The following is a 26,908-nucleotide window of genomic DNA, read 5'->3' as shown; positions in this document are numbered from 1 at the left end:
GCAAGAGATGCAACACAGCAAATCGACACCACTATAACCAGCAAGGCAGAACAAGGAGATACAGCAAAGGGTAATTGTTATTTTACAGAAGTGATTGATAAGGAAGATAGCAATAAGGCAAAGGTTTCTGTGGCGTCTGACACCATTGGGATGGGTACCAAAGCAGCACAATGCAGGCTCCGTCCCCCGAGGGCAGGCAGCCTGTGGGATGCTGGTACCCTGCACATCCCTGCTGGCCTTCGGACCTGTAAAACTCCCTGAGAGCTACACTGAAGCCTGAGCACTGGCCCTCCCAGCAGCCTCCAGAGGAAAGACGCACCTTCAGACCTCAGGCACGCTGTCGTCTTAATGCAAGTTGCAGTGGGAACAGCTCGGGGTGGCTCCATGGATGGCTGAGATGGGTCCACACCAGGACCTCAGACCTAGAAATACTCTGTCCCGGGAGGTCTGCATCCCAGCATCATCATTAAAGGGATGCTTGCTCCCACCAGCACCACCACCAAAAAAAACCCCCAAGCAGAGCTGGTCCGTAAAGGCCCAGATAAAAGCATGATGGATGCAAACCAGTATCATACAAAACTCGCGGGATGGGAAAGCAGAGCAGTGGGTACCAGTGGCTGCTCTGCAATTTTACTCTCTAGCGAGTTATCCAGCAGATCCCATCTCTGTCCTCCAGCACTCTGCGAGGGCTGGAGCAGGAGAGGGAGGGACAAGACAGACTCGCTGTCAACAGTCACAGCTTCATCTCCCCCTCCCGAATCATCTGCAGCTCACTCTGCCCCTCAAACCTTTTCTAAAATTACAGGATATGTTGATAGCATCTCACAGGATGTGCCGCAGCCGGCAGTCCTGTCAGTAGCAGGACAGACGCTAAGAAAGGCTCTGTGCAAGAATGCTGGAATATTAAAAAAGGACAGCTATCTTGATGACCTTCCCTCCTACCTTGCCCAAGCTGTTATCAAGCTCTATTATTCAGCAGGGATAATTAAAACAAGAATAGGATAGAAAAGCACCGTACTGAAAACCAAAATCTTTCCTGCAATGAGTCACTAAGGGAGTTAATCACGTTTTGTTTACTATAAAGCTTTCAAACAGGAAAGTCACTTAAAGCTCTTAATATCAAATCTGTTTTTCAGCATAGAAAACTCCCACTCTCATTATTAGGAGGTGTTTCAAGTCTTCTATACCCTGCTGCTGTCTTCAGGTCCACTTCCACTCCCACACTGGCATGTGAGTTTTCCGGTTTTCAAATGAAGTTGGACCGGGAAACAAGAGCACAAAAACCTACCTGCCCTGTAGCTTCATCCCTGCCGAGGACCATGAAAAGAGCCATGGGGCTAAAACAATTGCTAAATAATCGTGCCGTGTGGAGTTGTGGATCCCTGGGTATGCTCACACCAGGATGAGCTCTGACAGCCCTTACTGCTCCGTGCCCGGACAGACTCTGCTTTTACATACTCTCTCCTAATTATTTGGCTTCTGCTGACATTTTTGGAAGTCAGGTCCTGTTCTCTTGAAGATGCAAACTTAGTTTGAGAAACGGTATCTGGGTCCAAGTGAGCACAAGAGGACAGAAGGTGGAGGGGAGGAAATGGGGATCCACACATCTGCTGGAGTTTGACATGCGCTGGATTTCTTTCAGTCTGCTAACAATTCCCAATCCATTTTCAAGACTTCTCTGTGTATATTGAACCAGCCTGGACTCCACAGCTGCAGCAGATTATGCTGCCATACCATAGATCAAAGCACGGGGAAAAATCCCCATCCCCTGCTCTCAGACAGGCAGAGGCTAGTGCATCTCTGATGTACCCAAACTGTCTTCTCTTTGGATGAGGAAATGACCTACGTGAGTCCAGAAGGAAAAGAAGCCAGAGGGCAGGTGCATGGGACAACCCCACTAGACTCCAGAAGACCTGGAAGACCCTCCTCTCATTTGGATATAACCTACAAACATCTTGCAAGGAGTATTTTGAGGGCAAATATTAAGCAGAGTTCAAGAGGTGAACGATATGGACAAATTAAATGGAAAACACGGAAAGGAAAGAAATCACTTAGCAGCACTTTGGAGAGCAGGGCTCACAACCCCAAAATCTAACTGGTTCCTTCCTGCAGCCCATGGCAGTCAGGTCTCACATCCAGCTACTTCTTGGTAGCATTGCTTGAGCAGAAGGAAAGGCGAGAAAGGAAACAGCCCGTCTTTAGGCCCTCGTGCTGCACAGCATTTAGTTCTACCATTAAAACTGAGCTCCACAGATCAGCCTTAGGTGGGATGGATTTAAGAACAAACCTGATGATTTGCTGCATTAAGGCTGTGTGGGAGGTAACACCTGACTGTCAGAAAGACCAGGATGGAGATGTTTTAACAAAGGACTTTTCCTTTACTATAGGGGGGCATTTTTTGAGAGTAAGATCTGCCTGATACCTTCAAAGTCCAAGAACATACACAGGCATTTAGAACGTTCAGTAGCTTCCAGGCAGCAGCTACCACACACCTGCTGCACCAGCCTCCGGCTTAATTGCTCTTTCTCTCACATGTACAAGTTTCTAGTTTTTGTAAAGAGTAAGTTCAAGGTTTGGGACGTAAATGACAAAAACCAACACTTGAAGAACCCTCTTCTTATCTTCCAGTGTTTGGTGTTCTCCATGCCAAGCCTGGTCTCCCCCTCCCATCCCTCCTAACTTTAATTTCTCCCTGTGGTGTTCAAGCATCTTCAGGTACCACGTGTTTTTTGATACAACATCAAAATTGATCTGTTAGCTCAGCGCTAATTAATGCTGTCAGAAGTTGGCCATGCTTACAGGTAGGCAATAAGCAGAAAAACATTTCCAAGGGCAGCTGCTGTTAACTCCCGAGAAACTGCTGCCGTACGTGGGGCAGGGTCTTGCCAGCCCCTGTTTACCGAGGAGCTGAGCTCCTCACTGACCCCCAGTTGCTGGGTGATAAAAAAACGACAGGTAAGTGTTTACCTGCTGCAATTCACCTTGAAGACCAGACCACACCTCAACGTACTAAACCATCCCACCTTTTATGACCCTTTTTGAAGCATCCCGAAGATGTGAGTACAATAAGACACTATCGTGAAGAGGAGGAAAGTCCTTCTCATCCCGCTTTCGGCTCCTTGTCCAACACAACCGTCTCCCTGACTTTTTATTAAACTGGCAAAGTTAGGCTGCCCGCACGGTGGGGGCTCCGTGCCAGCTGGTAACGTCATTACTCCTGGATATCTTACAACACCCTGACCACACTTCACAAGCCTGAAATGCAGAAGAAAAACCTCCAGATCCCAGGCAATTTGGAACAGCACCTGATGCCATGCGGCATATGTGTATTTGCTACTCGCAGGGCGGTAGCACCGAGGAGTCAGTGTCACCAAACAGGACCCCCATCGGTCGGGATGCTGCACCAACGCAGAACGAAGCTGTGAGCCCCACAGGCACCCCACAGTATCATTTAGGTTGGAGAAGACCTTGAAGATCATCGAGTCCAACCATAAACTTAACACTGCAAGTCCCACTAACACATATCCTTAAGTGCCATGTCCACATGTCTTTTAAATACTTCGCACCAGCCAGGAGCAACCAATTTTTGAATTTTTTTAATTTTTCTCTTTTTATGATCCACTCCAATCGTTAGATAAAACAGGTGGGACAGGAAAATGGCTTTTAAAATCTATTTTCTTTTCCCAATGATAAAGGCAAATGCATGCTCACATGCTTACAACCCCAGGAAAAAAACAAGCACCCCCAGAAACGCCGGCTCTGTTTGCACATTGGGGGTGGGTGAAGGGACTTTCAAAGCCCTGCATATCAGAAGGGAAAGGTATTCAGCAATACAAATTAAATATAAGCTAAAGGGAAGGAAACAGGTGGCTAAATGAACTAGCAATTGCCCTTTCACCTCTGTGGCCTTGCTTTGAATCCAGCTCTAACCAGAATTATTATTAAATTCATACTGATGGGATGGTGGCTACAAAGACACCGGGGTTTGATCATTTCGGCCGAGCTGGTGGCAGCCAGACCGTGCACACAAGCCCCTTCCAGTAACAAGAAAGCCTGGCCTGGGGAAGGGGAAAGTTGAGATCTTTGTCATATTAATTTACAGCTGACTGCGGCTCCAGGCCATTCTGCACACTCAGAAATCTCCTCGCGCTGCTGTCCGCATGAGAACTATAAAATGTTAACCCTGGATTGAATTAGCATCCAGAATGAAATATGTGCTCAATACCTTCTCCCCTACTAAGTTTGCTCCCTTTAGGGCACGGCTGAGGAGCGCAGGGGAGGATGGAGATGCAGCACCTGCTTGTACTTCCAAAACACCAATCTCCGGGCTCCCAGGCTCTCACAATTACAATGCATTAAATTCACCAGCATTTTTCACAGGGGAAGGAAAATTACATTTAGGACCTTTTATTTATTTATTTTAACGGTGTTCAATAAAATGCCTGGTTTTAATCACCAGAACCACTCTGGTGTGCTTTCCATCCACCAGCCCTGCTCTGCCTCCATGCATCCATGGTCACATATAAACAGCATTTCCCAAACTCGGCCGATGTGTGCCCTGGATACACTGCAGATGTCACAGATGACTTTTGTCACTGTACTTTTATTTGTCAGCTATAGATAATATATGGGCTACATGGAACAAGACACTATTTTGCCTCCAGCATCATCTCTAGCTTTGATAGCTTACTGCAGCGTTAAAGGACAGATGACCACGTAGTCACTTGAGCAGATCCACAAGCCAACAGAGAAAAAAAAAAAAAAAAAAATATTTCCCAGCAAATTCTTAGCAAAATCCACACTGCAAAAATTCATCGTCCTGCCTGCCTGCTGCAGGACTTGACCCAGCCAGCAAGGCACCAAACCAGTCTGGTTTATAAAACTGAGTTAGCCTGCTTAAAAATAGCTATTTATGGCTAATAAATTCTCTTTCAAATGTAGTAGATTATTGAATACATTTGCAAGGTTTGCCAACTGGCAGCCAGGGAACTTTGGGACTGGAAATCAAAATCACCCCTTCACTCCCACTGCATCAATTCCAGTCTCGCTTGATTGAGTAACCACACACGCCACCTCTCTTACCCCATCACTGAAAGAGTATCCAACAAAAGAGATTTCAGGGGAAATTAAGCCATAGAGAGAAAGTTTACCAACAGCTTTCGATTTCTACATTTCATGAGTTTGATTAAATTGTGGCAGAAATCCCGAACCTAAGGCCATGGCGCACGGTGGCACAGGAAACGTAACACGGGACTGAAGGCAGAACCAAAGAGGGATGCGAGTCGTGCAACTGCCGGCTGTGTCTTCTGAAGACACCTCACTGGTTTTAGGGTACCAAAATCTGAATTTGCACTGTGGCATGCTGGGGGTCACCTTCTCAAATCACAGAAAGGATGAACATGTGAAGAGAATGGGTCCTCGCTTTTCTACTGCATTTTTTCAGTGAGAGGAGCACATCTGGACACTGCTCCTCTTTATTGTAGCATCCCTAGCTCCTGCCATTAGGATTAAGCTAAACACTGAGTCATGAAGACTGCCTGGTCCCTGCTACCACTGGCAGAGGGTCCGTAAAGGGAACCCTCCATGGACCTCCAGGACCTGCCCCAGACCTTCTGGATCTGCAGAAGGGTCAGAGCCTGGGAACTCTGTGGGTCCGTCCTAGGGGAGGTGGAGAGGAACCATTCCACTGTGTCCACATCACTGCCACCACAGACAACAAGAACCACAGAAACCCATCTCGAATCTCCCTGCCCTGAGGGTCCTCCACCCAGCTGCCCACCGCACAACCCAAGGCTGTCGTCCCACCTGGATGCAGCTCAGCCACCCCAACAGAGACGAGGAGGAACATCCTCTGGGGAAGGCCCATGATGGTCTAACCTCCAGCATCCCTAGACCTCCTGCTAAGCTCTTGCCCCATCTCTGCCCCACACAGATAGGTGCTGGCCACAGTCTTCGACCTCCAGCTTTACTTCAGACCTCCCTTTCCCTCTGTTCACTCTCCTTTCAATCGCCTTTCTAATTAGCTGATAGCCTTCTAATTAAACCTGCCTACAAACAAAATCCACAGCATTGCCCTTGCTCTCTCTCCCCCATCATCTCCACCAGCTCCACTTTCATCCCTAACACCCCTTCCCCAAAAGATGAAGCCCAGGCACAAGTTCAAGAGCCACCACGGACTCACCCTCACAGACAACTCCATAAGGATTTTAAGCTTCACGTAAGAAGCAAAACATCTCCAAAGAAGATAAACTGTTTCCTTATTTACTTGATGCCAGCAGACGTGATTCAGGGACCCAGGGGTGATCCATCACCCGTCGCTGCGGAGCGGAGGAGCATCCTGCTCTGCTCGCCCCTGGGCCACGCAGCTCCCGCTCCGACACCCTCCCAGGGAGGGAAGCGGCTGAGCTCCGACACGCCAAATCCTTCCTTTTCATCTTACGCAGATCGCTCTGCCCAACTGTACCCCTTTCAGGCTGCTGTACTTTGGTGATTCAAAATGAAAAAAAAAAAAAGCCTAAATAATTAAAATGTCATTCAAGTTCTAAGCCGATATGAGTCACTGTTACAAAAAATATCTTAAAAATTCTTTCAGGAGTGGGGGATAATTATATTCCTCCCTATCTATTGATTTTTCTCTACAATGCAGATGTCAGATTTTCCACGGTTTTTTTCTTTTTCTTTTTTTTTTTTTTTTTCCCTGGAGTGAGTGTCAAGGAGGAACAAAGCACTCTTTGAGACTTTTTCAGCCCAAAATTAATTCTGAATAAAATGGTACAGACAGGCCAATAGCACGGGAAGCCGAGAAAAAGCCTGGTGACTCAAGCTATGTCTGCAAAACCCCTATTGATACCAGCCCTGGAGAGAAGGGTGGGGTATGGGGCACCAGCGTTATAAATTTAGAGTCAATTTAAAGACCTTCTTTCTGTGTGTTCACAATACAAAAGATGGGCAAAAAAAAAAAAAACCAAAACAAAAAACTCAATGAAGGGCAATCCTATATTGTAGATTTTAATTTTTCTCATAATATGAATATGAAACACTCCCAGAGAAAATCCCAAATGGTGCCTCGCACTTGAGGCACTCAGCCGCCCGCCAGCCTCTGCTACCCACAGAAAAAGGGGTTTCAACATCTCCCGAAAGCCAAATATATACCAGTCTATTTGAAAGACAAAACCAGCTGTAATTTAGACTTCAAGTTCACAGAAGAGGAAGGAGCTTTACAAAGTTAAAATTAAAAAAAAAAAAAAAAAAAAAATTGTTTTAAGGATTGTAGGACAGGGCTGTAAGGAGACAGTCATGCTGGACCCCGGCACCTGAGGCACCCAAATCCGAGGGACCTGACACGACACCTTTAGACCACAACAGAAATACTAAAGCATTTTGAGTTTTCCTGGTTTTATGCACCAGGCTGCCCACCCTGCTCACTGCCCGCCTGCCCCAGCCGCCTTCTGCACTTGAAAGGATGAACCTTGAGAAATTTCAGGATTTTATTTCAACCTCAATAATGAATATCACCCTCAAATGCTGCATTCACCAGGGGAAAGACACTTGGTTGGTGCCGCACTACAGCAGCAATATGGTCTGGACGGGCAAAACCGCCTCCGAACTCCACAACATCGTTTTATGCCATTTTTTTCTCCGATGCACCTCACAGCAGAAAAATATTTCATTCCCAAGACCAGCAAGGGCTCTCGGCTTTTTAAAAATTCAATACATTTTCTATGGTCCTTTTATGCCTCAAGGCTCATGTTATGGTTATTGAAATTGTTTGCATACTTTTAAATATTTGCATAATTTATGAGCCCAAGTCTTCAGCCGCAGCGTGCCCTGGCGCAGGGCTTGCCATCAACCCTGCTGGTGGCAGAGCCTGGATTTGGGCCAGACCTACCCAGACCCTCTGCGTGAAGCCCCATCTCCCACCCCCAGGCTCTGCTGGAGGGTTCCAGCTCTGCGGCGCAGGAAGGATGATCTGGATCGCGTGTGTTTCGGAGGGGGGGGTTCGTTCCTTCCTTTTAGAAATGCCACACAGGGAAGACGTGACACAAGTATTAGGCTTTTGGGGAACTTTTTTCTACAACTCTGACAGTCGCAAACAAAAGGCTTTAAGAAGAGCTGTACCTGATGTTCATACAAACCTCTCATTAATGATCAGGCGCTAATTCAAATCTCTCCTGCTTCTTCCATGAAAAGAGAGAGAAATAACAGGCTTCAGTAGCTCTTCCTTAGCCAAAGAATGACAAGCTTATGCTCCTCAGATGACACAGCTATTTAAATAACTTTATTCTGTACCTTGTACATCATTTCAGATGTCACAGTAAGCCCTATTCAGCTCCAAGCCTGTCCCAAGATGATGGGACTTCCCCATTATCTGGAGAATGTTACTTCTGGTCCAACATCAGCAGGTTGTAGGACAAGGCTCCAGATTCTCTGGAACAATCCACCTTCAGGTGAACAAACCCCACCTGCCTCGTACCCCCCTGCACAGGCAGGGATGGGCTCTGAGCACCAAAAGCCCCCAGGACAGGTCCCACCTGCAGAAAAGATGAACATCTAGATTCTGCTGCGATGGGCGCAGGTTGGTCCAGCACAAAACCTAAACTGGAGTCACCACCAAACGCAACTGCAATGCGCCTCAACTCGATGGGCTGGAAAACGCTTTTCTGAAAGAGAAGTCACTGGTGTTGATTTTTGTTTTATTTGTTGCTGCTTTTTCCCCCCAGCTCCCAGAAAGACCCTTTGAGAAGCCACCATGGCTGCAACCAGCATCTGATTGACTTTGAAGACAGCGCTGCAAGGAGTGGGTGAAAGGGATTTTGAAAAGTACTTGGCATTAGCGGCTCCCTGCCTTTTACAGCCACCGAAGGAACAACAAGTCTTCCTGCCAAGGGCTATTACTAGACAAATGGAGAGAGATCAGAGGCACAAAGGAGGTTGCTAAGGAGTCAAGTGTGGGATCCCTGCAGAGAGGAGGAGGGCTGCAGCTGGGACGGCAAAGGTCAGAACATTGCAGACATCATTTTCCAAAAATTCCCATGAAGCCCCGGCGCGGGAGTCGGGAGCCTGGCCCCGCCGCGCTCGCCTATGAATAATGAGAAAGCCATAAAAGAAAGCTCCCTTTCTTCCCTCCTACCCACGCTAATGTAATAAAACAAATTAGAATAATTATTCTCAATTTCAGAGCCATAATGCCCAGGATCAGGGCATGCTTGTCACTGAAATGACAACTACATCCGTTTGATTCTTCTTTTTTTTTTTTTTTATATTTACAGAGATCGTTTAAATTCCAACTTCTATTTCATTACATCTAATGTAATTTTACTACAGGCATCCAGATTCTGTTTGCTTCAAAGTCTTCATTATTTTTGCCAGAAAGTTCATCTCCCTTATTAGCTAATCACATCCCCACCCTTTCCAGTAACCTTTAAAATGCCACCCACGTTATGACACTTTTAACAGAATCCAAGCAAAACCAAAACAAGACAAAATGAAGAGTTTAACATGAACCACTAGTTTATAAAATAATTTGCTGGAGTTGGTTAAAAGAAACATTTTTTCTAATTGTAAAAATAAAAATTAATAATTAAAAAAATATTAAATACCTAACGACATAAAAATAATCTGGAAAGAATTGATGCTTTTTCTGTGAAAACACATCTCTGTGTGAAAGATGGGCAACATTTACTAGGAAACAATGATGAGAATTTGGTGGAAGAATTTATTGCTAATTATTATAAATCTTTTTGCACTATTTCTTTCCCAAGACTACCACTTTAAATGATCCTATTTTTTTTTCCCTGTAGAAGGGGAAACATATCTTTTGTGTAGACTTGAAATGCCAGAGGATTTAAATTATTTTCTAAGTCTCTGCCTGCCAAGAAATGCTCCGGGACTCCTCTGTTCTGCAGCAGCTTCTTCTGAGGATGTACTCGAACAGCTCGGAGAGGCAGAGCTCGGGCTCGGGGGGGTTCAGTCTGTAGTTACATTCAGAAAGGGAAATCCAAAAAGTGAAAAATAAAAATAAAGAGAAATTTCGTTTCCAGAAAGTAAACCAAGGGGAGGGACTGCAAAGTCACAAATCACAACGTGAAAAGATGCACTTGGGTTTCCCTGAATTCCCCTTGTGCCCCTCAGGCCCTTTCGCATGAGGTACCCTGCATAAGGAGTGGGGGGAGCGATTCCTGGGGAGAGATCTCCAATTTGGGAAGATAAGTGGGAGAAGAAAACCCCTTCCCTGGGTGACCCCATCCCCTCGTGTCATCAGCCCGACGAGCAGGGAGCAGCCCCTGCATCAGTTTTAAGGGCATCACACAAGAAAGGCGTCAAGGACACTGCATACACAGCAGATTATTATATAAAAACACACATATTTATATTATTATATTATATATTATATTAATATTATTATATAAATATATTAATATAAATATTATTATATAAATATATTAATATAAATATTATTATATTAGATAAATATAATATTATTATATTATTACATAACACACATATTAAAGGATCTAATTCCCAGGGCAAACATGAGGCTTGGGTTTAAGCTGCCAGAGCTCATGGCCCCGGACGGGGAGTGGAGCCTGGAGGGCACGGACCCATCTGCACACAGACCCCGTGGAGTCCTCCCAACCCCAACACCTGCATCAGCCCATGATAGATTGGCAGCTTTAAATCTGAATTTCCTTGCTTTGGGCACTTTTAAATTAAAGTGGTAATGTGCTTTAAATCCTGTTTCCCTGCTTTTTCACTACACTCTTCAATCCTTTCCTCCAGAAACTAATCAAGATGTCTCAGACTCACTTATACTCTGCTCCAGCCACCTCCCCTGGTAACTTATTCCATATGTCTGTGATCCTTCGCAAGACACAGCTCCACCTTAATTCCCTGTTTACTTCCAGTTTCCCAACGTGCTGTTACACCCCCGGCGCTCGAATCCCCTCCACCTTTCCATTACATCTCCGGTAGTGATAATTATTTGTATAGAACATCGCATCATCAAGCTGGCAATCACTGCCTACCTAGTCCTTTGGCTAACGTTACACATCTCAGCAGTGCTGCCTGCTCTCTGCTAACGGGGCGCTGCAAACCCATCCTGATGGAAAACTAAGTGCTTACTGGAAACCCCTGAGAAACGACCACCTCTCCTTTTAACAGTCCAAACAAGCCGTGTTGCATGTGTACAGCCTCACTTGTATGTACGTGTCCGTGCTGCCATGAAATGGGGAGGCACCAGGTTTGCCGGAACAGGACAGTGGGAATCTCAAAGCATTTAACCTCCCCGATCACTGTTTCTGACAGATATTCCCACTGACATCTCCCTTGTTCAGGGTGTGCGCTGGGTTGGGATACGTGTCACCAGCACAGCAAGCACCAGCCCTCGGCTGTGTGTAACACAGGGAACTGCCAGGCTCCACGTTTGTGTCCCACAAGGAGAAAGGTGGGAAGGGAAGAGGCACAGGAGACAGTTTTAAATGGAGATGATGAAAAGCCACGTAAATTGAAGCACACCATCGCTACTGGACGCTTCCAGAGGGACCACTAACACCCGACAGCACCACGGCCACGCGCCAGCGGCAAACACTCGCCTTCGCTCTGGTGCACGAAAACTCAGTCTCAGCTCTTGCTTCATGTTGGCCTCGAGTCCAACTTGACCTAAAGGCATTTCGTGTGCCTCATGTTTTACAGGAGGAACACCAGCCGTAAACGGGTAATGACATTTCCATGCTGCTTTTAGCACCAGCCCTCCAAGTGCCAGCTGTGCGGCTGCAGTAAAACAGCAGCAGCTCACGCTCCCAGGCAGGGCTCCCTCGCACGACTGGCTCCTCTAACTTCATCCGCAGCAGCAATCCAGGCCGTGCACGGCTGATACACGCTCGTTAAAAACATCCACGCATACTTCCAATAGCTCCAAACCTCAAATAACACGGCGCGGGAGAGACAGCACACGTGCAATCGCTGCCACGCACGCCCATAAAAACCAGTCATGTCTCCTCGGCCCGAAGCTGCCCGCTATTCAGCGCTCTCCCCGGCTTAAGCCAAAGACGTAACGATGCGAGGACAGATCTTGGCAGCGCCGAACCCAGCTGTGCACGATTTTGGCAGTACCAGGCTCGACAAACCTGCCCAAGCGGGAAGGGGCCCCGGCGCCTCGCTGGGACCGGCACAGCATCCTTCGCTGGATGGGGCTCCCACATCCTCGCTCCTGCTCTGCCCGTGCTCATCCCGGTTTCTCAGCTGGGGACCTGTTTCCCCCTCCCAGTCCCTAAGCCGTATTTTCTGTCCCCAGCAGCAGGACAGTTTTTATAGGGGACTCACTGCTTCCTTTGCTTTTTGACCCAGTAAGCCCTGGACCTGTCCCATCATTAGCACCACACTTCACCAGCTCCAGCTGGAAGAGACAACACTATGACAAGAGTCAGGCCTGAACTCATTATGCACCCTGTTTATATCAACAGAAAGATGTGCTGGTAGGAGGGAACAGCCCCACATTTAACTGCCTTTTGTCAAAAAGAACCTTTGGTGTGAGACTGGAGGAGCTGTGTGCAACAAGCAGAGGCGGTCCTTGGGAATAATTGGGCAGGAAATCATAAAAGTCATGTCTATGGTCAAAAGCATCAGCCTTTGCAAGTCAAGATTCAGCTTGATGCAGCCTGAGTTGCTCTACAGCACAGCGTGGCATCACACAGCAGGCTGGATGGGGACATTAAAGCTCCCACAGCACAGGAAAACCCCACGGCAGAGAAAGGGGGAGATGCCCCCGTCACCCAGCGCTGCTACTCCCCTTACCCACCAGGGCTGGCTGCAGGGGGCTCAAGGACGAACCTTGTCTAGGGTTCTTCCCAAAATCTAGTTAAATCACATTCCTCTACTCCTATCCCTTTACATGTGTTTTTTCAGTCACTAAGTTTTATCAGTGTTACTATAGTTACGCACACAGGTGTTGACGAAAATCAAATTCTCACATTTCTGAGCAAGTACGTTCACAATGTTTCCTACACACTCAACCAATGAAGAAACCGAAACTGTACTTTATAGTTTACGTATACAATCACTAACGACTTTCAGGATCCAAAGAGCTACTACGAAGTTTAGCAACACAGTGTGAGCAATTCACCAGCCCACAGCTACTCCCAGCCTGCCCCCAACGCAAGCGGGGCAGATATCCGGGTGCCCCCAGCAAAGGTTTTCACCTGCAGGAGGTAATTACACAGAATATCTGAACTTGACAAAGCTGTCATCTACCTTCAAGTCTTCTGCACAAAATGAACGGGACTAACATTTGCTGAATGGGGTATTAGTCACAAATTATGTTTTTCTGATAAAGCTCACGAGCAATGCTGCTGCCTATCACAGAAAAAAAAAAAAAAAAAAAAAAACAAACCAACCCTGAAAGCAAAAGAGAAACTTGCCCAAATCTCAGAGGTAAAGCCCACGGCCTCTCCTAGGGCAGCAGATGAGCATGGCCCTGGTAATTAAACCAGAAGCTGCCCCCAACAGCCCGGCCAGAGCACAAAGCCCAGACAGCACCAATGTGACTTGGCTTTGAAAAGCCACAAGATGCAGGGGAGATGCTGCTCCAGAGACCCAGGGAAGCACAGCTACTCCTCCAACGGGTCTCATTACTGGGGATCAGGTGATTACAGAAATCTGCAGTTTGGCTAAATGGCTGCCAGGAGCTGAATTGCCCCCAGGACCCTCAGCCTGTAGTGAGGGGCTCGGAGAAGAACCTGCCTCAGACCGGGGAGCTGGGCCAGCAGCGCGCAGACATCCCCACCATCCTCAGACCCATCAAATGCACCGAGTCCAACAACTGCTCTACAGGGAATGGAGCAGCTGGAAACCAAACTCTGTTTGCTGAAAAATATATATATACTTGAGAGAGGGCCGAGGCTTTGAGAGCGCAGCATCATGCCTTCGATGTCTCCCCAGGTACCTGCAGATGTCAAAACACCTAATTAACACCAGGCAACGTTACTGAGCAAAGCACCTTACTGACAGCGTGGGCTGCTCCTTTGGGCAAGTCACCACGGTTTGGTTAACGTCCTTGGTTAATGCCTGACGGGCTGAGCACGCACCTTTGCTTACCCACCTCTTGCTGCCTGTGGAAACACAAAACAATGCTTTGCATCTTCCAGGTTTCAAGAAATCAGAGTGACAGAGAGTCACAAGCAAAATGACAAAGATATCAAGTCACCGAGCACTTGTGAGGCAAATCAGCCCCGTAAATGTCTGTTTGCATCACTTATTTCCTAACAAGCTGCTCGCTCACACAAAGGGACTGCTATTCTGTTGCCTCTGCATGTTCCTAAGAAGCATCCGTCTTTACATCCTGCACTAATGGATTATTAGAAACATCAAACATATAGATTGAATCACATAATTACGCCTTTTAAAAAGTCAGCAATATTTGAGATCAGCCCAGCACTTGCTGCCAATCAAACCCCAGAAGCAGAGCCTGCCTGTGCTCCTCTCCTCCTCCAAGTACGCAGCTGGGATTATTTTACTTCTCATATGCTGTATCTCCCCTGAGCAAGCCCAGCCAGCCCCAGGGAAGGCATGCACAATAAAGCAAGATCTGAACACGACGTTTTGGGGGAGGATTAGCCAGGAAACAGTAAAGTTCCCCTACACCAGTCTAGAGCTGGACGACGGTGCTCACACGCTTCAGCAGCAAACACCTGGTTAAGACTAAGAGAGGAGGAAACAGGACCACGCTGGGGGTGCTACTGAGTGTCAGGAGCAATACTCAACTCCTAAGGATGAGAGATATTAACAGGGAGACACAAAAGAAAAGGCAGCAGCAAAGCAGAGGAACAGGCACGGTGCAGCCGTGAGCTTCATGTGCTGCTCAGACATTGTCCACCAGCTCTGGGGACTTCTGTGGTTTACCGGTAGAAAGTATAACAACATATTGCTGCTTCAATGCTCGTTAACAAGGAGGTTGCAACCAAGTATGTGGAGTGATAGGATATAGGAAGCTTTTGAGATGATGGTTAATGTGCTCTGGGGAGACCGATAGCAACAATCATGCCAACTTGGGTTAGAAAATAAGGCCCTTAAGGTCCAGCCTCCCTTCTTTACAGTCAGGTTTATTTTGTATCCAGCAGCTTACTGGGCTTGATCTTCTGCTCCTTCACAGGCTGATACAAGAGGGGCTGCAATGAGCATCAGCGTTCAATTTGGTAGGAATTCCTAGTGCTTCAATGCAAATCTCTGGTTGCTACAGCTCTGCATGGAAAAAGTTCCCAAATACAATATGCTGAATAGGAATAAAAGGGGCAAGACAAGTGAAATCCACCCCCACGTAACGCTCACGATCCAGGAACCAACTGCAGGAAACAGGAGAGCTATGGGACAAGAACCTGAAGTCTTCACTGGGAGCCACCACATTGCAGAAGAGAGACAAGCCTGCCCATCTAAGGTGCATTTCAAACCTGCACATGGCACCGCTCACCTAACTTCCAGCACAAGGTGAGAAAATCCAAGCTGGCCCAAGGGAATGCTGTTTGCTTTGAGGATGGCATTTTACAAGGAAAGCCTTACCCCAACCAGACAGAAGAGTCCCTGGAGAACCACGCGGGAAAGTCAAACCTTTCTTTCTGCATAAGATGTAATCATTGCCAATCCCACCCCTGGGAAAAACTTCCTTCAGCCCACATTTGTGCAGACACTTCAGCTCCTGCCCAGATTAGGGGAGAAATCAAAGATGGCCTGGGAGCAGGTGCACCTGCACTCCAGGAGGATACTTCGGTTTCACGCATTAAACCAGCTTCCCGGTGCCTGCAAGCGTCATTACCCCAGCTGAGAAGGAAACGTACATGTGTTTGGGCCCCTAAACATTAAAGATACCATCAATCACCGATTTCCAGTTGCTTGTATAGATCCCCATTTAATGACCTTTCCATGTTTTCCTCTCCCATGCCTGTTACTTATATATCAGTAACCCAGACAGACAAGGGACTCGTGGGGCGGCATCTCTTCTGCAGAGGGCTCTCCCTAAAATAACAGGAGAGTTATTACTCTCCAGACAAAAAATCAAGAAGCAGCACAGAGATAACAGTAACAAAGATGTCTGGCGAGCATGGTTTTCCTTTGTATCCAACCTGTCTCATAATTCAGAATATATATTACAAATTAGCAGAAACAGAGCAAAACTCAGTCAGACTCCCATTTTAAAAGGAAAGCAGGATGCAAACTTGGTGATCATGTAACTTGTTAAGAAAATTAGCTGTGTTTCCCTACATTTGGTGTCAAAGACTGTCGATTCTTTCTATAATCAGCACCACGACCGAGAAGAAGCATTATAGAAGCTGAGAAGCATCAAGACCACAGGAGTCAGCCTCCACCCATCGGGGACAAAGGGGCTACGCTGACATTTGGTGAAAACATCATTGGTGATAAATGGCCCAAATAATACATTCACAAACAAACAAATAAACAAACCCACCCCAGAAAAACCCCCAAAACCCCACAACCATGCTCTCCCACGCCTTGCAGTCAAAGTGAAGTCTTGCATTTAAGGTAACTTGCCTCTTGGACTTCAAGTCAGAGGACTAACTTATCACCTCATGGGATCTAATCCCGCCAGACAGGGAACATCCTCAACTCCTCTCGAATCCCTGCACAGGGGTCCTGCAGAGACTGGGACCCCCAGGGCCACCCACACCCATGACTGTCATTAAAGGCCAGCCAGCGCCGTGTTATCGCACTCGCAAATCTTTCACAATTTAGACCTTTGCTGCCCTCAAAAATATAATGAAGAAACCATGCAGGCCAGCTACTAAAGTGCTTATCATTCTGCGCTTAAAGGAGCGGACAGGAAATTTAATTTGTAATAAACCATGGATGGATATTTCTGGCAGGTTAGCAGCCTTCAACTGTGTTCCCTAAACAGTTGCTTAAAATATTTCAAAACTACTGTAAAAACCATGCAGCAGTAGTGGATGGTGTGTGAAGATGTAAGTGTCGCTTTAAGCTTGTAGAAAACCTTCGTCGGGCAAAGAGCATCTGCCTTTGGGACGGGGACCTCCCCACACCTATCCCATGGTTTGGGGGGACACAGCTACAGCCAGCTCGAGGGTAGATGTCTCTAGCCAACTTTCAAAGATCTTCATTTTAACCAAGTTGATGTGAGAAATGGGAAAGCATCAAGAAAAACAGACATTCTCACAAAGTTAATACCAAAATCACCCTTAATTTCTCATCCAAGAAAGTTTCAGCAGAACCATTCTCACTAGACCAACAACATACCCTTCACACCTGTTGGATCAACTGCATGGAGATTCGCATCTCATCACAGAATCATAGAATGGTTTGGGTTCGAAGGGACCTTAAAGATCATCTTGTTCCAACCCCCCCTTCCATGAGCAGGGATGCCTTCCACTAGATCGAGTTCATCATCTGTGATGTTCACGTGGACTGCAAATTACTGTCCCCAAGGAGTTCTGCACAGAGCCAGCAGCAAGTCAACAGGCCATCTTGTGCAGAAGTGACACTGAGCAATAAGGACCGTCACAGACCCAGCCCTGATACCATGAAGACAGTGACTCAATGCAGCAAGAACCTGCTGCGGTGCCAGCCCTGAAGCTCCCCAACTGCTCCTCCAGGCTGTAGACCCCGACGCTACAGCAGAGCCCACACACAGATTTACAAACTGTTGGCTTAAGACAGGCCGTTTTTAAGGGTTATCTTCCATTATTCTCTTCCAAAACCATTCACTGCACTGCACTTGGCTATCACACTTCCCTTCAACATCATTTTCCCATAAACAGCACCAAGCTCCACAAACGCTCCCATTTCAATTCCTTTCCTATCAGCAGTTTTGCTAAGAACTATTCCAGCATTTTTTCTATTAGCAATTTTTCAGCTGTCCCAGGAAAATACTCCACGAAACAGATCACAAGAGCCTAAATAATTTTGCATTCACCTACTTAACTGCAACAGCTTGTTTGCCATGAATGTCCTGACGCTGCGTTCAGCCCAGCACGGAGATCTTCCCATTAGCTCCATCTCCCACTCCCATCCTGGGGAGTGTCAGACAAGATCCTCTCTCTACAAGAGCTTCCTAAAAGACTGGATTTCTATCATTTAAAGTAACGTTGCAATCACAGATGCATCCAGTAGCCTCCATCCCAGGGTATGGCACAGGAGTAGGATGCCAGAACAGCATCATTCACCTGATCTCCAACCAAAAGCCTTATGGCATTTTAAGGGCGTTACAAAGGTGACTTTGTCCCATAAACACATACTGAATATTTTCAATGAGCAGTTGCATTAAAATCTATGGGATTATCTACATATGCAGATATTCTATAGCATCATAGAAAGCTGTGCTGGAGTGGACCTTCTGGAGTAATTTTATCCATCTGTAGTGCCCTGCAGCAGGACCAGATCTAGTTAATTAATAATAAACAAGAACTGCAGGAATTAATAATGAGCAAGAATTGCAGCTTTAGGAAGCTGAGCAAAATTTGGCAATGCTACACAATAGCTATGGCAAAGAAATGCATGCAACATCAAAGAGCGGGTTTTGAAACACCACTTGCACGACATATGAAAAAGCAACATTTTCTGCTCTTTAAAGTTGCTTTTGCTCAACTGCCACGGGCTGGGAAGCTGTTCTTTGATGCAACAAGCCTACAGCACACGTTTTCCAAGAATATCTACTGCAATAACATATTTTCCACTAACAAAGCTGTCTTGAAAACAGGTTAACACTAAGGTTAACACAAAATAAAAAGCTTGTCTTTATTTTATTTTTTTAAGAGCAGGAGGATAATTAAGAGCTTATTGAAGTCAACTACAGATTCAAGCACTTTAAGAGTTGGAGTGAGAGAAGAGTTTTGGAGCAAATGGACACAGGAATGTCCCACCTACCTGCAGTCCCCTTCTACAGCAATGATCCTTGGCTTAAAGTTTTGGCATATTTTGAAATGTCCAAAATGCATATCGAGATGACAGGATAACGCCCCGACACACCTTTATTTTAACAAAGATTTGTCAGTTCCTGATGGATTCTTTTACAAGCTACCTGGGAATTTCCACTGGCACAGGGACAGTAATGCAGCAATTGTTCTCTTAGAAAACACAGAGCAGAGAATGACATTTCACTAAAAAACACACAAAGAAATAATAACTCAGGGTAAAGCTCCGGGCCCCTGGGAACTACCCACTGGACTCCCAACCATCTTATCAAAAAGCCACAATGCTCAAGTCTCAACCTTCACTTTCATTCCTTTTCAACAGCCAATCACAGGAGCAGCAACAACAGATATTCTTACTCCTATGGTTGTCCTCCTTAAAATAAACCCTAATAGTAAGTTGAAAGATTTTGTGAACCAGAGCATGAAGCATTTCCTGCTACACACTCCCTCCATGTAACCAGAAAAAGTCCTAAACCAGAGGACTCCCATGTGTTGGACCAGGGGTAGGTTTTCCGCCAGGATGAGACGCTCCTTTTGCTGTCACCTCAAAAAAAGCAAAAATTTGGAGTCCCACTTACCGCTCCAAGCATGATCCTGAAAATCAGCCACCGAAAGCCCCAGATGACGATGCTGGAAGGAGGAGTGTGCTGGGGCAGGCGGGACAGGGTCCAGAGTGGGCAGAGGAATATCCCCAGGAACCCTGTTTCCAGGAGCTGCGACTCCCATCCTGCAGTGCCAACATGTGAAAAAAAAGAAAAAGAAAATAGTTATTGTACAAGTCCTTTAAGTTATCTTTTCACAAATTTTTAACACTCAAGAAGAAAAAAAAACAACCCTGTAATGCTTTTTAAGTTTAATTCAGGAGAACTTAGAACTTAGGGACCAACTCTGTCCTACCACACACATCACACACACTGGCAATTCAGATGCTTTAAGCTGCAGCGTGAATGATGGGCATCTACCTTCGGTGCATCAGGGTGTGCTGTTCTTCTCTAAGCCCGCACACTGACACTTTTGTTGTTTACATGGTTATTTTATCCGGCATGAAGCAAGAAAAAACCCAACAAACTCCTATGAAGCAAAGGAAAATGTGATTTAAGCGCCTTGGGAATTGGCGAGGTGACCCAGGCACGCAACTGATTCCTGCAGATCATGGATGGAACAAGCAATTGCAGAGTCCGACTGACTTGACTGGATTCGTGCCAAAATGGGGCAGTCTTTATCTTCAAAAGAGAATGATTAAAATCACATTAAGTCTTATTCATCATCAATGTTAACACGCAACCAGAAGCTTTGTATTTTTTTAATTGCAAAGAAATTAAAATCATAATGAAAGAAAAATCATAATGAAAAAAGTCCAAATCATCCATCAAGCCAGTTTTTACACATTGCCAAAGTTAGCAAAATTACTCTAGATTGAATACCAGCAGAGCTGAGATCAAAGCACAACCTGTAGCCACACAGTGAACCTGTTACCTGCGACACCAGATGCTATGGAGAAGGCAGACTATAGAATCATAGAATTGTCTAGGTTGGAAGAGACCCTTGGGATCATCGAGTCCAACCCCGCTTCATGCAAATCTGCATTTTGCATTTTATTCTTCCAGCACAGCGTAAAGTATAAATATTGAAATGATTATTCCAGAAGAGCCAGAACACAGCAGTTCTGTTTTGACAGGTGAAGACCAACCTCCACTACATTTTTAAGTAACAATATACTGATGCCAAAACCAAATTTCTCCAACTTTGTCCTACCTCCAATTACACAATCTTATTTTCAAATTTTTCTGTGAGACACAATTGCACTCTGAGGCCACTTGCAAAAAAAAAAAAAAAAAGACACTAAATGGCATAGTAGTGAGGACAATTCCTGAAAACTCAGCAGCCTGATTGGAGCCATTTAAGATGCTAATATTCCCATCTACATGCCTAGGTAAATTAAACCAGATAGTGCCCACGGGTCACTTGTAGCCATGTTCCTTCCCAAGAGGAAGGCACTTTCCTAGTTTTCAAACGGCAGCAACAAAGGTTGGGGTCCATAACACCTCCCTTCACCCAGCCCAAACAGGCAGGGAAACTCCTACCAAAGGCATTAATTCCTTCCAGCTCCAGTCTGAGACATCCGATTGCACACCAGGTCAAGATTTTTCAAAACCAGGACTCAGTGCTGTCACACAAGCAAAGCTACGTTGAATTTGCCTTAAAATACTTTAAGTAGCAGTCACGCAAACTCCTTTTTTTATCTTAATATGCACAAGGTCCCTTAAATCTAAATGCAATTTTTTTCCTCAAGAAGATTCTTATACATCAAATAGCTATTTAAAAAAATCCTCATTCTCCATACATCCTGTGGTTTCTAAAACAGATACCCCAACTGCCAAAATTGGCGCTTCTGAGAGAAGCGGCGAAGTATATTGTTATAAAAGCAGCTGCACCAGGAAAGCAATGGCCAATACAAAATGTGAAAGGTTAATTGTTACTAAACCCAGCCACAAATAGCAGTTATGGGTCTAACTGGCACCAAAATGGTAGTATATCTCCTTCGTTTCTGCCCGCACAAGAATCCCACTGTTATCAGCGTTTTCATATGTTAATCGCTGTGTTCCCCTGCAGACGTATAGGATGCGGCGGGATGGCTGAGCAGGAAGGCGGGCGCCTCTACATCTCCAAACGGCCTTTACATCCCTCCGCCTGCGTTTCCCTTCGAGGCCAGCATCGCCTCTCACCAAGGACACGGTGGCTTTTTTTTTTTTTATTTATTATTATTATTATTTTTATTTTTAAACTGAACTCCTCGGGAGGTGTACGCGTGCGCGGAGGGAAGGGGCACCAAAGGACCGCACGATCCCTCGTGACGCATTTCTCCTGCCTTCAGTGGGTTATAGGAGCATGCAGCCGGCACACGGGGACGCGTGTGTCCGGAGCGGAGACGGAGCCTTCCCGCTATGTGCTGGCCTCCGAGGATCACGAGTTCAGCCTGCACCTGTGCTTCTTGTTCCAAAGCGATGGGTTTGAATCCTGGCACCGCCACCACCCGGCTGCGAGTCCAACAGCATTAATCCGACGCGACCGGTGCCAGGGAGGGGGAGAGCCCAGCGCGGTGGCGGGAGGGGAGGACGGGAGCAAACCCTGCTGCCAGCTGTTGGGAGAAACCTCTTAAGTTACCCGCTGCTGACAAGGGGGGGGCTGGCAGCGGGTGCAGCTCCGCCGGCACCAAACAGGGTTTAACTGCAAGTGCAGCCAAGGACAAACTACGGTCACAGCACCATTTCAGAGGTCTCCCTCTAAGCCTCCTCGGCTTGGGGCTAAATCCGGTCCAACGCCAGCACCCATCGATGGCAACGGGCAGATTTGCTAGCGCTGTTGAGGTGTTGTGCTGTACTTTGCTCTTCTACTGACCTTCATGTCGGATCACAGCAAGTTCCTGCTAAAAACCCAAGTTTAAGATGCAGATATGCACGGAGAGCCTCTGATTTATTAACGACCCTCTTCCTGATGGACTGAGTCTCCACAGCTGGTAATGTGGTCATGCAGATCAATTTTCCATACCAGCAGACATCACCCAAACAGTCACACATGCTGCCCTCGGCAGTGGAAGCTCCTCTCCAGCCTCCATCCATCTTCCTTCCACCTCAGGCAGCTTCTCACCCTGGACCCTTCCCTACAGCAGCCCTCCCGACCCACTGCCAAAGTTGTCACCGCTTTCCCCTTCCCCATTTGGCATGGATCTCATCCTGACTGTAACTGGTTACTCCTCTTACAGGCTTCATCCTGTGCAAATAAAGTACTGCTTGATGCTACTCCATAAGCAATGCAAGCACTCGTGGTGGTAGGATTATCCAAGATACTACATGTGTCATATTTTTTACTAAAAATTACAGCTAAATCATGAAGACTTTCAAGGACGCGAACATGTTGTTCAACACCACAACTGTATCCACAGAATGGCATAAAAGGGGGGAGCTCTGCTCCATCTCACATTCGCTTTATTGTAAGTTGATACTGGAAAGCAAGATTACAAGATCCATCAACAGAAACCTTGCGTTTCTAACTGCTGACTTACAAACAGCTGTTCACGTCCACCCCTTAAAAGCTTCAGACTCAAAATCCCTTGCAATCTTAGACAGGTTTGAGGCCATAACCATGTGTCTGCTGAACACTGCTGAAGTGAGCACTGCCACCTTTTAACATCACTTCTGAGGCTCGCAAAGCCCAAACACACTGTGACACCTACAAGGAATCAACCAACTCATCACACCTTGGCAGGGAACCCCTTAGAAACAACTGGTACTTTGCTGACCCATGCAGTTAAGTAATAGTGGTATTTTTCTCTGTATCCTTATCATCCTCCTGTTGCTATCGAGTGGGCAGTGCTGATGAGATGCATTTGCTGATGCGGCAGTGCCAGGCAAAGGAGCCCAACACAACCGCATCCTACATCTCCACCAAACATACTGGGAACTACGTACTGAACCCTTCTCCAAGCTGCAGAAATTTCCACCCTCGACATTTTTTTAGGACAGTTCTAGCACCACAAAAACATGGATATGAAGGAAGTCATCTCCATGACCTAGGGGGATGTAGAGGGGGAACCACTTTGGGGCTGTGGGAGGGAAGGGCACGGGCTGGACATCGGGAGCTTCAGAAGCATCCATGTGGCCGCCATGGAGTATGACACAAACTGAGAAAGTAGTGACAATGTGGGAATCAAAGCACTGGTAATGGAGCAAAGATATCTGGTCTGTAACAACACCAGTTCATCATTTACAGTGACATTTCCCAATCCTAGCATTTTGGGAGCGAAACCCATTTTATAAAAGACAGCATGATGTTTAGAGGTATCGGGGCTACCTCAGAAAGGCAGCTCCCATCCTCAAAGCACCAACCAACACATCCTCATTGCCTGGGTTAAATCTCGGGGCTCACCTCCGCCCCGGTCCCCCCGGCCCCAGCGCACACTGATACTGCTGGGAACGAAAGGGTCACGTTGTTGACCCACCTGCTCCTGTTTTCTTCAGTTGGATCTAGTCAAATTTCAGCAGCTGCAGAGCGGCACAAAGCGCCCCATTGTTATCTCCCGCGCAGCCGGAGAGGAGACACGGGGTGGGTTTTTTTTTGGAGGGGGGGGGGGAATTGAAATAAAATAAACTGCCAATGGCGGCTGCACTTGCCCCACACGCGTTTCGAATGTTTGTTACATGCTCCAAACTTGATGCGGCAAATTCCATAGTTTGGCATTTTCCAGAGGTCTCTGCTGGGGCAGGGGAGGAGGAAAAGCGGGGAGGATGTGCTGGGAGGGCAGGAAAGACAGGGAAGGAGAGGAAGCAAAAACAAAACCAAAAAAAAAAAAAAAAAGCTTTCCCATTTTCCTTTTAAGGGTTTTCAAATGTTTTTCTTCTTCAAAACTATATAAAACCTCCCATAGTTTAAATTTTCAGCTAGGAAATTCAGCTCAACATCAAGCAATCTCTAGAGTCAAAACCCATTTGCTGCTTGAAAGAGGAACTGTGAAAGCCGGCACCGCGCGTCCTCACCGCGTCCTTCGGCAGAGACCGTACGCATTGGCAGGAACATCTGATGTGCTGCAGAAAACATTACTGGTGCTTAGCACGTAAAAAAAAAAAAAGTCAATTTGGTATGAACCGTCTCCAGAAAAGTCCAAAGCAGCCCCATTATGGCTCCCTATAGAGAGTATTATTTCTAATGGAATATAGATTATATAGCATTATATCATTACGGTTTCCAATTTTCATCTTTATTATTTAGCATCAAGTACCTGATGAAAAAAACAGCCAAGTTATCACAGCTTGTCCACAGCTACAGAGGAAAGCCAGCACAACCCCTTCCCATCCAGCCCTGCACCTTCAGCCTCCCTGCATCCCAAACCAGTTTTCTGGACAGAAACGGGGAGAAAGCAATGAGGCAGAGAAGGGCAAAAGGCTTCAGAACTAAATACAAAATAGTCAGATCCAAAGATAATGAAGTTTCTTATTTTCAATTAATCTTATTTTTTCTGAGAAAAAACATCACCTGGTCAAAATCAAAAGCCATACCTAGCTATGTCAGAAATAGCTCGGATAATTTATTTTTATTAATTCCCCTTACTAAAATATGAGATAAGGTGGAACGGCAAACTGTCTCTCTTCGTATACACGTATCTACACATAAAATTTATAGGGAGCCCGTTTGCGCGGCACAGACAAATGCTTCTACAACGTCCACGCATTTTACAGCTCTGGGCAGGCAGCGCAGAGGAGCGGACAGTGCAGCTGTCTCCCTATGAATATTGTGTGTCAGACGCCCCGGCAGCCACAGCGAGGGAGATACCCAATACGGACCGACTTACACTGGAATTAGATTAACTGCTCCTGAGCCTCTCCTCCCTACCTCCCTGAAATCTAGTATGATATAGTTTCAGCTATAGCGTTAAAACACCTGTTGAAAATAACATGAGTTACGCTGATGACTACAGGATATTCTGACCAAGGACTTTAGTCTGCAAATACTCATTGGAACGACCACGTGTGGTTCAACCGATGCAGACGGACCCGTGCCCGGCAACGAGCCATAGGTTCGCGATTAGGGGTTTTCCTGCTCCCACGGGTGCTGGGCTGCTCTTCGCTTCCGCACCCACCACTCATCCCCATCACCTTCCCCGCCCCAGTCTCCTTCACCCTGCCATCTGTGCTCATCTCCCACTTGTAGGAATGCAGATCAGATTAGAAAATGCTCAGAACTGTACTGATACATCAATACTTCTTTTAGTAAGTACCTATTGCCTTAAAGGAGAAGACTCAGGTCAAACCTAGCCCTCTTTTCCAACTATGAAAGACAAATCTCAAAAAAAAAAAAACAACCCCATCCAAAAAACCAACCCACTTATGGAAAATAAATGTTTCTGCTTTTTCCTTACTTTTTTTTTTTTTTTTAAAAAACAAAATACTCAGTAAATCATTACAACTTTCATCATTAACAGCAACAACTCCCTCAAAGGAAAGCAAAGCTCCTACCTGTCCTAAAAAGAGCTGCATCATTTTGAAGTATCTTGCTAACACGTCCTCTAGTACGTTAAAGTACTGCGCTTGCCAGCTAACTACAAATACCTTTTTTTTAACCTCCAGCATGAAATACTGGCCACACTAAAACCCATGGCAAAACTATCACCAGTTTCAACTGGGTTTGGCTTTCAGGAGAAGTTTCACATGTCTCGGTGACCACCTGGTTTTTGCTCTCTGCTGAGGACAAGTGCCAGGGGAGCGGGCTCAGCAGCCAGCCTCAGGGCAGGGCAAGAGCATCACGGTGCTGAAGATAACACTAAAAACCCAAGTGAGCAGGATCCATCCACTACTGTGCCATCCCAGGCTTACGGAGAGCAATAGCTAGATGCTAATGGTTTAATCTCCAGAGGAAGGAAACCCTTGGAAAGCAGAGAATGTTCAATGAATTGCTTGAACTCGCTGTGCAGAAGTTCACACCGTGATCAGTCGTGCTCTTCACCCCAGAAGCACTGGTTGCTCCACAAGGCATCACCAGCAGCTGTTCTTCCCCTGTGACTTTGCCCCTTTCTCCCTTTTTTCCCAGTCATTTTTCCTTTTCCAGAAGGACAACAAACCTATCAGGAGGACAGACTCATTCCTCTCGCTCTCTAGCTTTCAAATACCAGTAAGAAGTAGAGGCACAAAGAGCACATACAAGAAACATTCAAGTTTGTGTCAAGTTTTAAAAGCTTCCAAGGGCTCCCGATGGGCAGGATTCCTGGTGATTCCTAATAGAAAGATCAGGTCTCTCTGCAGTCACACAGTCAGTCCGTAAACACAGAAACTCTGTTAATAATGTCAGAGAGCAGTTCTGAATCTCCTCCATCACCAGGCAGAGCACACGTGCAAGGCTTAACTTTGAAATAATTTAGGTCTTCAATCAGGGAGAAATTCAAGCCCTGGCATTAGCATTGCACACACCAGAGGAGCACAGCAAAGCTC

General features: G+C 46.3%; 1 protein-coding gene across 1 annotated transcript in view; it reads right to left on the bottom strand.

Moving 5' to 3' along the window:
• The window catches only part of LMF1 (lipase maturation factor 1), a 206,095-nt gene that overhangs the window by 124,949 nt on the left and 54,238 nt on the right, over positions 1–26,908 (bottom strand). Inside the window, exon 4 of the mRNA XM_074158584.1 lies at positions 19,508–19,656. Coding sequence (XP_074014685.1) covers positions 19,508–19,656 — 149 coding nt within the window. The remainder of the gene's footprint in view (positions 1–19,507; positions 19,657–26,908) is intronic.

Source organism: Numenius arquata, chromosome 14 (genome assembly GCF_964106895.1).
Source record: "Numenius arquata chromosome 14, bNumArq3.hap1.1, whole genome shotgun sequence".
Taxonomy (NCBI): domain Eukaryota; kingdom Metazoa; phylum Chordata; class Aves; order Charadriiformes; family Scolopacidae; genus Numenius; species Numenius arquata.
This window is presented reverse-complemented; position numbering and strand designations above follow the sequence as displayed.